Below are 13,934 nucleotides of genomic sequence, written 5' to 3'. Positions count from 1 at the left end.
GAGAAGGGGCAGAGACCAGCCCCCCTGGGAGTGGGGATGTGTGTGGAAAACAGATCTGGACTGTGCTGCCAGAGCAGTGATGGCACAGCCTGCTGGGCCTGGGCCTCACATTTCTCACCCTTGTGCAGCAGAACCTCCCATATGGAAATGCTGGAACGTGGCACCTACTCAGAGGCATTTCTTTGTGCCTACAGACTGACTTTTGCAGCTCAAGGATGTATTTTGTTCCTCTCTGCCTATGGTCTGCCCTCTTTGGCCAGCAAGAGATGTGTTCACAGAGGTGAGGCTGGAAGGATCTGACCAGGTTTCACCATCATTTCTTTCTCTCCCTCATTTCTTCCAGGAATTGAAGGATCTGACCAGGTTTCACCATCATTTCTTTCTCTCCCTCATTTCTTCCAGGAATTGAAGGATCTGACCAGGTTTCACCATCATTTCTTTCTCTTCCTCAGCTCTCCCAGGAATTCCCTGCTGAGCTCAGGCTCTCCATGAGATCTCACCATGATCCCTGTCTCCTTTTCCCCCTGCAGGATCTGATCCGAAGGGATATCCTGTATTACAAAGGGCGCATAGACATGGATAAATATGAAGTGGTGGATATAGAAGATGGGAGAGATGATGACTTCAATGTCAGCATGAAGAATGCCTTCAAACTGCATAACAAGGAGACTGAGGAAATGCACTTATTCTTTGCCAAGAAACTGGAGGAGAAGTTACGATGGCTTAGAGCTTTCAGAGAAGAAAGGAAGATGGTAAAAGAAGATGAAAAGATAGGTGAGGAATGTGGAAATGAATCTGAAAGGAGGCTGTTGGTAGTGTTTAATTTAGCCCCAATGTGTGGAGGAGCCCATATTTTCTTTGTGGTAGAATTACAGTTTAACCTTGTTGAAATGTCCTTGGTTGCTCTCCTAGTCATAAATAGGTCTCTTTCCAGCTCAGTTACTGTTCTTTTTGGCCCTCAATAAACAAATTGTGCTCATAGCTCATGCCTGGAGCTCTGTGGGTGTGTGGGAGAGAGCAGTCTTTGGCCTTCCACCTTCAGGGTCTCCTGGCTGCATCCTCCTGCTCTGATTAGGGATGTTTCATACAGAGGGGAGGCAGCAAAGTCAGGAACAGCCCTTCCCTTGCACCAGCCCCTAAACTGACTGTGACCAGTGTCAGTCCAGGCTCAGTTTGTTGTTCAGCTCTAAAGCATCGGGCATATTTATGACACTGTATAAATAAAAATGGCTCTAATCTTACTTTTCATCCAGCCCCTGCCCAAGTGAGATTAGAAGGAGGCCAAGAAGAATTGATTTTCAGTAGAACACCCAGAGCATTCCGTGTTTGCAAACAGTGCAGAGCATCCCCCTCCCCAGAAGGAAATGAGGCTTTGTAAGCAACCTTCTGAATTGTGTTTGCCGTGTTCCCTTTTCCAGGCTTTGAAATTTCTGAGAATCAAAAGCGGCAAGCGGCAATGACAGTAAAGAAAGTCAGTAAACAAAAAGGTAACCGGCAACACGCTCTGTGCCTGGTGATGTGAGGGTGGAGCGGGCTGGGCTGAATCCTGCTGGGTTAGGATCCAGCATCTCCCCAACTTCCCCCTCCCTTCTCTTTTTATATCAAATACCGTTTGTGCTTTGTATCCTTCCTTAATGTATCTGTGGGCCAAATTGATCTCTGGTCAAAGGTGGTTGAAAGCCAGTGGAACTGCACCAGAGATGAATTTGATCTCGTGTCTCCAGTCTGATGTCCAGAAGCTGTCCCTGGGGGCAGAAATCTATCTCAGTTGTTTATCTCAGGCTGAAATGGGAAAATGGGAGTGAGTGCGGAGGTGTGTAGAGGTTCTGCTAATACCCAAAGTCTCCCATTAGAAAAAAAAAAACAAAAAACAAAAAACAAACAAAACAAAACAAAACAAAACAAAAAAAAAACCAAAAAAAAAAAAAAACAAAAAAAAAACCCAAATTTGCTAAAATGCTGGAACTGGGGAGGGAGTACCCCTTTCCTGCTGCTGGAAAGGGACACTCTTGTTTCCCTGGGGCTGCCTGTAACTTTTTTAAGACAGCACAGTAGCATCAACTCTATGCTAAAATAAAGTATTTTAGTAAAGACACTGTACCTCTGGAATGTCAGATTCATTTCCCCAGCCAGGCAGGCTGCAGCCAGCTGAGCAATGCCCTGCCTGGTGTTAGGCAGAGCCTCAACTGGCCAAAGCCAGCGTTAATTCTCTCTCGCAATAACTCTTGCAGCTACAGGTTTTGAAATACTCAACACAGAGGGAAGGTCAGAGAGCTCATTCCTCAAGTTCTCCAAAGCTTCACGCATACATCTTGGATGTATTGATTTGTTACCAAAGTACCATAGCACAAGTAGGCCTACAAGTGGGTTTTGAGAGAGCTCCTCAAGGCTTGGCTCAGGTCAGGTGCAGGCAGGTTGGTCCCGGCTCTGTGCAGATGTTTTGGGGGGTTTTGCAGAAGCTGAAGGAGCTCTTTGCTTTCTGCCTCACCTGTGTGTTGTCTACTGGCTTTGCTGGTCCAGGAGTGGTTTGCCAGGCCAGCTGTGAACTCCTTGGTTTGCTGTGTCTCTCCATTGTCATCAGTCTTCTCCTCTCTACTAACTTCTTCTGTTGTCTCCTGAGATGTTCTCTAAAAACTCTCCTGGCCAGATGTTCTAAGCTCAGAGAGTGCACGCCCAGAGCAGGCCCAGGTGCCTCACACTGTCCCCGTGCCCCTGTCACAGCCCCTCAGCACCTGCATGTCTGTCCCTCAGCACGGGAGCATCCACAGGGCTCGTGGAGCTGCACTGTGAGAGAGCCTGACTTGCATGACTGCCGTGACAAAACGAGGTTCAATTATTGCTAGCTGTTCAGTTCATTATATTATTAATTAATAGAGGTATTAATTAATAATTGTACTGTTCAGCCAGTAAGTGACACAGTTGGGAGGTGCCTGAGCATGCCTGCCAGTATTCCCACGTAAATTACTGGACTTGCATCCTGACAAATACAATCTGCCTGACAGGACTTGTGTCTTACACAGCAATTGCTCTCTGTCTGCTCTCTTTGTCTTTCTCTCTCTTTCTCTCTGAGATGAAAAAGGAGGGGTTGTTATCTTGGGCTTCTCAGACTATGAAATTCATTAACTCCTAAAACAGCAATCAGCATTTCTGTACTGAAGAAGAAGCTTAGGCTGTGGCACTGGCAGTTCTTTTTATGGGATTAAGTCCTTGAGCCAGACAGAAGTTCAGTCACATCCCAGCACTGAGTTAAGCACAGCCTGGTTGGTTTTAGGATGTGAAATCTGAAAAACAACAAATAGAGTCATTAAAACAGTAGCTCTGTATGCTTTGCCCTGCACTGTGGTGATCATAGCCCAATCTCAGATTGATTAAATTAAATATTGACACTGAGAACTCTTAGTTTTGTTACTCTGTGCTTTGTCCTGTGCCCGAGACCCAACGAGAGGCACGAGGCTGCCAGAGCAGGGAGCTGCTGGCACTGCTCAGAAGAGGGAGGTAGGAGGAAACTCTTGAGAGCTGGCTTTTGGTGACTGATTTTTTTAAATCTTGCCTTATGCATTTTACAGATATTGACAACGTTTTATTTTGCCAAGATCCTTGGCAGCACTTGGGGCTGCAGGTGTGCCTGTGCCAGGGGCTGTGCTGCTGCCTCTGCCCTCCCGCAGCGCCACCGGAGCCTTGGGAAAGGGCTTGGAGCTGCTTTTGGAGCATCAGTTGTACCTGAAAAGCAGGGAAGCCCTTCAGAAGGAGGAATAGGTCACTGTATTCAATCGATTTATTTATTTAAATGCAGGATGGTCTCAGTGGCTGCAGCAGGGCCTGACAGCTCAGCAGCTCGAGGTGCTGCCAGCCCAGCTCCTGTGTCACAGGATGCCTATTACAGACTTGTTCCTAGATTATCTCACTTGTTCCCTGCACCTCTTAAATGGGAAACCATGGTAATTCCCCTGTCACAGAACACTTAAGGAAGAGAGAAAAGCCATGAAGGAGGTGAAATGGAAAATGCAATCAACTTTGTTAGAGGTGAAGCAGAAAAACATTTTTCAAATAGTATAAACTGCTGCTTATTTCATGCACTGTTGTACCACACCTCCCAGAAGCATTGCTCTGGAGATGGCTGGCATGTGTTTGAGAAGGAGGCATTTAAACCTCTGCTGGCTGCAGCAGGAGAGGGGGAGAGCAGCTGAGAGCAGCAGAAGAAACCTTTAAACTCTGCTTTTTAAATGAACAGGACCTTTATCCAGGTGATTAAGTGGGAACACTCTCCGAGTGTTTTGAGAAGTGTTTGATGCCCAGCTGAGGGTGCTGTGTGGGGCAGCAGCCCCCTCGTGGCTCTCAGGTGTGCCCAGCAATGTGTGCAGGGCCAGGCTCCCTGCCAGACCCACTTAATGATGGACAATAGCCCAGGATTTGCACTCCTTCTTGGATTGCCCAGAACATAACAATATTAGACCAGGTGCCTTAAGACAGCATTAAACCAATTTTTGGCCTTCTTTAAGTCCATTAGACATTCAGTGGGTGGGTGGTGCTGGCTCTGCACCTCAGTGACAGAGAAAAGGGCTGGTTGCTGCTGTTTGCCTTTTGCATTGATTGTTCAAGGTTTTGCCTCTTGGTTCTGCCCTTTAGTGGCACTGTGGGAACTGGGAACAGAATTCAGTCGGGTGTCTCCTAGAAATAGTGAAGTAACGGGAGAAATTTATTTGTTTTATCTTAGAAAAACAAGCAAAGCCCCTCCCTGCAGCCCTTAGCAGGCTGCTGCCAGGCAGGAGGGCAGGTTCTGTGCAGAGCCGGGGTCCCACTGAGGGACAGGGCACCACGAGGGTGGCACTGGCGTCTTCTGCCAGCACCGTGCTTGTCTCTGACTGAAGGAGTGGAAACTGCCTAGAAAATTGATCCCTTGTGGATCTCCATTCCATTCTTAATGTAGACAAATGTTAATCCAGGGTCATTTTCCCATTTCTGAGCATTTGAAAATGGAAGCTAATGGAGTGCCTCCCTCCATGAGGGGCCTCTGTTCCCTGGCCACTTGTGATCCAAGGGTTGGTGTTTGCAGCCTGCAGGAACACTCAGTTCCCACTCTGACCCCCAGCTCTGTCCACATCTGGCCCTTTTCAGGACAGCCTGTCCACAGAAGGGATATTTGTTCATATTGCTAGCAGCTGCCAGCCAGTGGTGTCAGGGAAGGAGGCACCATTCTTAAAGCACCATTGCCCACTTCTGGAAAAGGAAATGTCTGTTGAGATTGAAATAAGCGACCTTAATGTGAGCTGGGAGTGTGCCCCACCTCCGGAGAGCTCTTGAGCCGCACGCTACACCCAGCTCCTCTCCCTGCCCTGTGCACTCTTCCCCCAGGAGATGCCTTCAGCCCTGACAGGTCTTTGGGATGAGGTAAGCAGAGATTCAGTCAGCATCACCTGAGATGCTGCCACTAAACCTGCCCTTGAGCACTCAGCCATGCAAACCCAGGAGGGGTTAAATCATCAGCCAGCATGAACTGCCTTGGCTTGTCACCAAACACCCTCTGAATCACTGGATTTTCCTGTTAATTTATTCCTTTCTGATCACTTGAGCTCACAGCCAACTATGTCATAAAAGCCCTGACCCAGACATGCAACAGATTGTCTGACTTCCCACATTTCTTCTCCCCCAGCAACGCTGCACAGCACAGCTCGGCAGGACAGGGCTGACCAGGCTCCCTCCCGTGGTTCTCCTGGCTGTTTAATCCCATTTTATTGCGTCTTCCTGGCTGAGGAGATTGACGTGGCCCTGCCGTGCTTCCCCATCGATTCACACGTGTAGGCACAGCCTCGGGGGATTGCAAGAGCCCGAGCAACCCAGCCCAACTGCTTGAAAACAGAGGGGCATTTGCATTTTCGGATAAGCAGGGTCACTTCCCTATTTTCGCAGCACAGGAGGTGAAGGAATGGAGCTGATCGTGTTGTCAGTGGTATTTCCCCACAGATTCAGGGCAGTCTCAGAGCTTAGCCCATTTCTTGTAAAATCCAGACCCTACCAGTGCTCTGTGCTGTGGGTCCACGAGCACCATCCTACTGATGGCATCTGGAATGCAGCTGGGGTGCTCAGCCTCCTCCAGGAACCAGTCAGATCTACCAGCTAAGGCAAATGAGGAATAAATCCTTGTCTGGGGGGCCTCTGAGGATGGTACTGGTGACACTTAATGAGCAAGTCCCCCCCAGGCAGTTTTTTGGTGAGATGTTAATGGCCCTCATGGGAAGAGCCAAGGTGTTGACGTCAATGACATGTTGAAATTCCCACTGAAATGTGTCTGTGAGCCCAGATACTCCTGCACCTTGACTTTGGTGAGGGGTTTTAGGAAGGAGTTGCTCCCCAGAAGGTGCAGCAGCATTCCAGGTGTGAGCTGATCCTTTCTTATCAGTGAAACCCACAAAGTGAGCTGTGTGATCAGGGTGCTGGCTCTACAAACAGAGGATGGCAGGAATTCATTTTCACTTGGCTCTGATGGATAAAGCCCCAGTATCCTTTATTTCATCTTGCCTCGATTAGCTTTTCTTATCACATGAGGAACCATTATCTTAATGTCTGCTATAATGACATCAGGCTGCAGTAGCAGACTTGATAAATAGACTCCAGAAGGTCGGGTTAGCTCAGAGTGTGTAGGTAGATGTTGTGGTTGTCTGGGGAACATCAGGACATGAGATGACTGTTTCCTCCTGCGTTTCTCAAACTGCAGCTAGCCCTCTCCCTCCTGAACAGAGAAGAGAGGTTTGTGGTTAGAAAAGGGAGCTAAGGCATGTTCACCATCCCTGGGAACAGCAGGGCCTGGAGTGAAATCCTGGCTGTGTGAAGAGCTGTGGCTGAGGCACCACTGAAATTCCTCTGGAGTTGGGCAAGTGTATCAAAGTGAGAGATGGGTGATTCAGTAGGTCAGGACTGCCTGGGGGGGCAGAGGGTTCCTGTTCCCAGCTCCATCCTCACCTCGGGGACAGCCAGCTCCAGACACATCCTTTGCCGGCCCTGCACGTGTCCCAGGGACTGGTGGGGCAGTGCTTTGAGATCCTCTGTTGAAATGTGCTGAAGAGGGCAAAGGACTGGACCCACTCAGCCAGGTGTGCTCTTTTCTTTAACTCAAACTCGTTGCTGTGACAGGAGTAATTAACCATAGAACAATTAGTGCTCTGGAGGCACGTCCATGGCTTCCCCACCTGCGGGGTTACAGTATTCAGGAGGAAACTGAATTTGTGGGGTTCTTGAGCACCTTCTGAAAGATGCAAGTTGGCTGAGCTGCTGTTGAGCTCTGAGGGAGCTGGAAGTTTCCTTAGGCAGCACTGGCCAGGGCAGAACTGCCGGCAGGGGTGGCGATGTCACTGTCCCCTCCCCAGCTCTGGCTAATGAGCAGCATGAGACCTGGACAGCAGGGTTGGGGCAAAGCCTGGGAAATAGCTGCTGATCAAAGGATAAACTAAAATCTCCTAGGTGGAGGACGGAGTAAACAGCTTGTAAGGCAAGTTTCCGTGGTTGTGTGGAGGAGATGTGCGTGTTCTCCGTGTCTGTGTCGTGTGAGCCCGGGGAGGGGCATTGTCCTGCTGGATGATCTGTCTGCACGAGTCCCTGTGGATTGCCTGTGGGTTACCAGCATGCTTCACGTGCTGCTGAAATCGTGTTGTAACCTCAAAGAGAAGAGACACTTCGGAAAAAAAAATAAACCACAAAAAAAACCCCCGAACCTAGAAGGGAAAAATGAGACAGTTTTAAATCTTTTTAATTGTTTCATTCTGAGCTGAGAAATCCAAAAGGCTCCAAGTGACGTTGCCTGGTGCTATAAAAAGACATGATTTCAAGTGACAGCGCAGCATCTCTCACCAGTTTTGTCTAGCCAAATTATGAATCTGGGAATTTTCTTGTTCTCCTCGTGAGCAGCTCTTCCCAGCCCCGCCCTGTGAGCAATCCCTCCGTGCAGCTGCAGCCGCGCTGCAGAATGAGGCACAAACCAGCAGAAGGAGCTCCAGCTCTGCCCGTGGGGTGGACTTGGCCGCTGTGCCTGGAAATCGTTCCTCATCCATTGATTCTTCCCTTTGTGCTTTGAATTCCGCTCGCCACGCTGCCCAAAATTGCCTTGGAAAAGAGCTTTGCTCATTTCTTTCTGGTGAATTGCAGTGGAGTTATGGCTTTGCATATTAAAAAAATATCCCTCAAGACACAATTTTGCACGATGGCCCCGAGTTCTGATGAGGGAACAAACCACTTCAGAGCAGAACAGAAAAATACCTGACTGCCAGACCTTTCCCAGAATTGCTCTTTCTTAGGATTCGAAGATGTGCAGATTAGGTGAATCTTGCCCTCCCAGTTTCTGTTTTCCAGAACATGGGTGTGTCCAAGAAAAATGGAGAAGTCAATCTTGGGGCACCTCAGGCTATGGCAAAGTGCTGTCTCACACTTCCACAAGGAAATGCGTTCTGGAATGACCAGAGCACAGTGGTTTTGTTTGCATGTCCCACACACGGCGATGGTGCATGTCCTTGAGATCCACAGGTTTGATCCTTCAGGCCATTGGATAAACAAGAGAAATGTGAAACCTTCAGCTCCTTACGCCAGTAGAACCAGCCAGGAGCTTTTGGCATTCATCCAGCCCAGATGTTGATGCCAGTAGCCCAGATGTTGATGCCAGTAGCCCAGATCCACAGGGCCACACACACACCTGTGGGAAGAGCTGCTTTACAGAGGGAGGGGGCAGTCTGTGCATGGGTGTGTTTCAAGCAAGGACAGACATCTTTCAGGAGTTTTGGGAAAGAACTGAATGGGGTTTGGTAGTGATCTGGCCAGGGGAGTCTGCCCTTTTCCCTTTTGGAGAAGACAGACTGTGGATTCCATTCCTTGCATTAACTCCATACTGTCAGTGGACATGAGCCAGACTGTCCTTTCTCTACTTCTTCAGCTTTCCAAGTGCACAGCATTTTGCTGATCCAAGAGATTTCCTAGCATTTTGTATCATCATTAAAGTACATCAGTTCACTCTCCTCAAATTGGTTTAGAGGCAGTGAAGAGCCCAGCCACAGGATGCCAAAGCCGTGGGGCCATGTCACTAAAGCAAGGTGGCTTTAAGAACTTCCAAAGCTAAAAACAAATTCTGTGTTCCCCCCCAGTAGCAGCTTTAGATTCACAGCTCTGCTGTTGTAGAACAATGAGTAATTTTAGTGGCACGAGAACTGTTTGAGGTAATTTGTGGTCAGTCTGAGAGCTAAAGCAGATTTATTTCCCATCTCTAACCATGTAAGGGATCTGTAACAGATCCTAACATTCCCACAAATCCTAAAATCCCTCACCAGTCTCCGCTGGGAAAATTGGCCAAGTGCTGGTGGCCTCCAGGAGAAGATTGACACTCCTGGATGGGCTCAGGGCTGGAGTTTGTCCTCTGCCGTTGGCCTCACTGGCCACACAGTGGCCAGCCTGGAGATGGGCAGCTCAGAGCAGGACAGTGCCAGGAGAAGGGATGGGAGAGGTGAGCAGAGAGGAGCTCAGTGCCCTGCCCTTGTGGGTTTCAGTCACACAGTGATTGAAATTCAAACTGTTCCTTGGAGTTCTGTACCAAGGAGGGCGGTGCAGAATTTGTGTCAGGTTTCCTGCAGCTGCCCCTGCCCAGGTGTGACCCCAGCACAGCTCTGGGGCTGCCCTCGGCTCTGCAGGTGGGAGACAGGAGCTTGAGAAGACAGGGTAGAGAAGTCCTTGATGAGTGACTATTCCAGCATGCAGGTACAGATGCAGAACATCTCCAGGTCGATCTTTCCAAGTAAGTTTGAACTGCTAATTGTGATGACTTCGTTAAAGGTTAATGAGTGTGAATCGCAGAGCAGTTTTGGCCCACTGTGAGGAATGATCTTGGTTATTCTCTACAGTGGACAAAGAGCTGCAGAAAATACAGTAAAGAAGGAGAAATCAGTTAGATGTACTCAAGATGGTCTGAACCTTTTGAGCATTTTCACCCTCCATTGGTAAATTCCCTAGCAGGCAGAAGCGAATCAATTCTCTTCCCTAAAGACACGCCTTAGCTCCTACCCCAAAGAGGCCCTGCCTGCCCAAGCAGCACCTGGCCCAGCTGTGTGGTGAGCTCTGTGGGTGCCCTCGTGAGGCTTTCCCCATGTGTCAGTGCCCGTCGTGTGCCGCCGTCCGTGCCCGGCCAGCGCTGGTGTGTCTGTGTGTGGTAGGAGCCGCATTGCTGTGCACACCTTGCTCTGGTACCTGGGTGCTAATCACCATATTTTGCCTTCTCCAGCACCTTCCCAGCCGAGGATCTCAAAGTGTTTTACAAACATTAATTAATTTAGCTTCACAACCCTCCTGTGAGGTAGGTGGGGGATGCCATCCCGCTGTCCAGATGAGGACACTGAGCTGCTTGGGGACAGTGGCCTTGCTGCTGTGGTTAAAGCCCAGGAAGGCGACGGCCCCCTCCTGCAGAAGAAAGAGCAGTTCTGCATGATCCAGAGATGGCCAGAGCTTACAGCAAGCTGCTCCACAGCCCTGCTCCTCTCTCCTTCCTGGAGTCATGGTTTCCAGCTGGCCCTGCTGCCCCGAGGCTGAAGGAGGGGTTGTCTTTGTGGGGAAGGACATCCAGACTGTGTCACTGTGCCCCGTAGGCTGCGCTTTGGTGGTGACACACATCCCTTCTGTTCCACTTCAGTCACCCAGAGCCACCCTTTACACGCCATCCTTTACAACAGGATGCTGAAACCCCCTTGTTCTGTGGGAAAGCTGTAAGGGCAGCATCCGTCTCCCCGTTCCTGCACAGGAGCCGTGGCTCACCTGTGTGGGAACTGAGCATCTCAACCCTAAAAGCGTAGCCTTGGCAGTCCATCCATCGCTCCCCGTTTGGATTGAGCAGAATCAGCCTTTTCTGCGTTGTGTGCAGCTGTTTTTGGGCTGAAACCAGACTGGTCAATTGAGAACAAACCCTATGGAAAAGTCCTAAACTGTTCTAAAGAACAGTTGCCCTCTGTGTAGGCGCACCCCTGCAGGGTAGGGCTTCTTCCACAGCAGCTCTGCTCCGTTCTGTGCGGGAACCGGAGCGGGGTGGCACTCGGGGTCGTGCTCGGGGCTGGTCAGCGGGGCATGTTGGGGCAAGGCCGTTCTCCAGGGAGAGCTGGGAGGGAGGGTGAGCAGGAGCTTGGAGCAGGAGTTGTTAAATCAGAGTGGGATGAGTTGGCCTCGGCAGGGCAGGGCCTGTCCCGGCTCTCCTGCCTCACACAGGACTTTTCCATGAGGGCGGGCAGAGCTCTGCCCAACAAAACTAAAGGATCCTGTCCCAGCCTTGGAGTTTTGGCATAGGGAGGCAGCCTCGGAGCTGAGAGGTCAGGCAGGCGCCGAGATTGGAGATCGGCCAGCCCTGGCACGTCCTGGCGTGTGGGACCGGTTAAGGAGCGATAAGGAGCGATAAGAAGCGGTAGCATGACGAAGAACGACTATTGACCCAATTGCTCTTTGACTGATCTGTTTCTTTTTCCCCCCAATCATCGATGCAGGTGTGAGCTACTCCAAGTCGGTTCCTCCAGCCTACCCACCACCCCAGGATCCATTAAATCAGGGACAATACATGGTGACAGATGGCATATCCCAGTCCCAGGTCTTCGAGTTCACCGAACCCAGACGCAGCCAGGCACCATTCTGGCAAAACTTCAGCAGGTTAACACCATTCAAAAAATAATACCTAGAGAGATGGAGAATTTTAACTTAAAAGAACTAAAATTTAAAAAATAAAAATAAATAAAATTATATTTATAGATGGACCTTTTTTCGGAGAAGCACTGTTGCAACTAAATATATATACATATATATATGTATACACACATTTTAAAAATAATAATATATATACATATATGTATATATATAGAAGGACCAAAAACTTTTTTTGTTGTTTTTGGGAAGTAATCTGCTACTAGATACTAGGAAGCACCAATGATTTCTAACCATGTGACCTGTTTTATTTTATTTTACTCCATTGGTTGGACATCTCTTTTTGTTGGGTTTTTTTTCCCTGTTTTCCTTCATTTCCATCCGAGTCGTCATTGGCATCCCAGAATGCTTTCTCGCTTGTGTGACTCCGTCATGGAACTTCCTCATGGACTACATTGGTGTATATTTTCTTTGATTTTATTTATGGGGGGGTGTTGTTTGTTTTTTGGAGTGCTGGGAGGTCTCTGCTCCCTGTCCCTCCCTCTCCGTCCCTCCCCTGGCTGTCCCCAGTCCCCGCCCGGGGCGGGCCCAGCGCTGTCCCCGTCCTGCATCCCCTGGTCTGACTCGTGCCTGTCTGGATGTGCTCCCTGTGCTCCCGCTCCGCTGCGCAGTATTTCTCTGGCTTTAACTGTTCTCTCGTGGGCAGGTGAAACCCAGCAGAAGGGCAAGCAGCTATTTAGGAAGTGAGGGATGGGTTTTCCTCAGTTCATCTTTTGCGTTTTTTTAAGCACTTGTCTTTTTCTCGGTTGGGTGTGATTTGTTCACACTCGGAGTAAGACGGAGAAAAGAGAATCAGGGGCTTTTCTTCTTTTTTGCTTTGTTTCTATGGGCTTATTTTTGATTTATTTTCTTTTCAAGTTGAGACATTTGAAAAGCCTATTCCTATCTTTGTTTTCCATGCAAAGATAAAAGCTTAAAAACCGATGGCTTCATGCCTCCATTGCAGAGAGGAAAATTGGCTCCGAGGCTCCGACAAGCAGCCAGTTTTCTGTCTTCAGGAACTAAGGTCCCATCCTTTGGCCACGCTCATCCTGCACAGCAGCACCTAACGAAGCACTAATTGCCATTTGCAGGAGCAGTGACCCCAAAAGTGAGGCCTGTGGCTCTCTCAGTGCCCATCTCACGCTGAGTCCCCCCAGCTCTGCCCCGTTAGCGGAAGGATCCTCACCCCAGCCCTGGGAGTGCCCACCTGAGGTTAAACCCGAGCTGCAGAGGAGCTGAGAGCTCCTTGCAGCAGCTGTGGATGTGACTGGGCAGTGTGCCCGTGGCTCTGTGCCCAGTTCCAGCTGGTGCTGGTCCAGTCCAGGCCCCTCCGTGTCTCCTGGAGGGGTCAGCGCAGTGGGCCTGGGTGATGGACCAGCCCAAACCTCCAGGTCTCTTTCTCTCTCTTTTTCTCCCTCTGGAGATTCACAGCTCTATTTTTAAAGACCCTTCCTACAATTTCAGCCTTAAGTACATTTGTTTGCAAGTGCAGGAGCTTATGGGTAAGCTTGTAAAACAGACCATTGTCAGGAGGAGGATTTTTCTTTTTCCTAGGGCAAATGAGACTGTTTAACCAGATTTAGAAGATGAACTTGAAATCTTTGCAGAGCTATTCTGCAAGCTCCTTTGAAAATGTGGGATGAAGTGATTGATCAGGGTATTTGTCATTTTCTTTGGAATCTGATCCACCACATAAGCACCCCAGGACAAAGAGTGTGGAGATATATTTTTTTTGGTTTGTTTTTTTTTTTTTTTTTTTTTCCCCCCCAAGAAATCCAAGGGAATGGGAAGAGCAGAGAGTGTGATTTCATTGTTTCCATGGAGCCTGGTTTTATTTCAGGGCATGTCACAAGGGTGGCATTATTTTTATTTAAATCCAAAAATAATCTCTCTTACACTTTTGAATAATCTAGAAACTATCAATAACCAGCAAAGCCAGATTAGTGTTTTGGAGAGGATGAGTGGCCCCTCTGTGACAGGCAGCAGGCAAACACCAGGAATCCCAAACAGGAAGCAACCCAATTTTATATCAGATATTATTTTTACGCTCTTTTGTATCTTTGCATTTTATGGCTAGATTTTAATGTGGGATATATAGCAAATATTGTTTTGTTTATTTAACAGAGTGGGTATTTAAAGCAGTGCATGAGATGGGTTCTCGTCAGTTAACTGAAATGTTTTACTCTTTCTGAATGGCTGGAGAGAGGCAGAGAGAGAGAGAGAAAGAGAGAGAGATTCCAAAATGTTGT

The 13,934-nt window shown here is 48.8% G+C and overlaps 1 protein-coding gene across 6 annotated transcripts in view; it reads left to right on the top strand.

The window, feature by feature from the left end:
• ARHGEF9 (Cdc42 guanine nucleotide exchange factor 9) overlaps positions 1-13,934 on the top strand; it is a 191,727-nt gene that overhangs the window by 176,354 nt on the left and 1,439 nt on the right. For 4 of the 6 annotated variants that reach the window (XM_053989981.1, XM_053989978.1, XM_053989983.1 and 1 more), the window contains 3 exons: positions 531-774; positions 1,419-1,487; positions 11,493-11,742. In XM_053989981.1, coding sequence (XP_053845956.1) covers positions 531-774; positions 1,419-1,487; positions 11,493-11,674 — 495 coding nt within the window. In that variant the 3' untranslated portion in view covers positions 11,675-11,742. Of the gene's footprint in view, positions 1-530; positions 775-1,418; positions 1,488-11,492; positions 11,743-13,934 lie in introns of those variants that run through there. The other 2 variants (XM_053989979.1, XM_053989980.1) reach the window with 2 other exon arrangements.

Source organism: Vidua macroura, chromosome 14 (genome assembly GCF_024509145.1).
Source record: "Vidua macroura isolate BioBank_ID:100142 chromosome 14, ASM2450914v1, whole genome shotgun sequence".
NCBI classification, from domain to species: domain Eukaryota; kingdom Metazoa; phylum Chordata; class Aves; order Passeriformes; family Viduidae; genus Vidua; species Vidua macroura.
The sequence above is the reverse complement of the archived record's forward strand: the minus strand, read 5'-3'. Positions and strand labels throughout refer to the sequence as shown.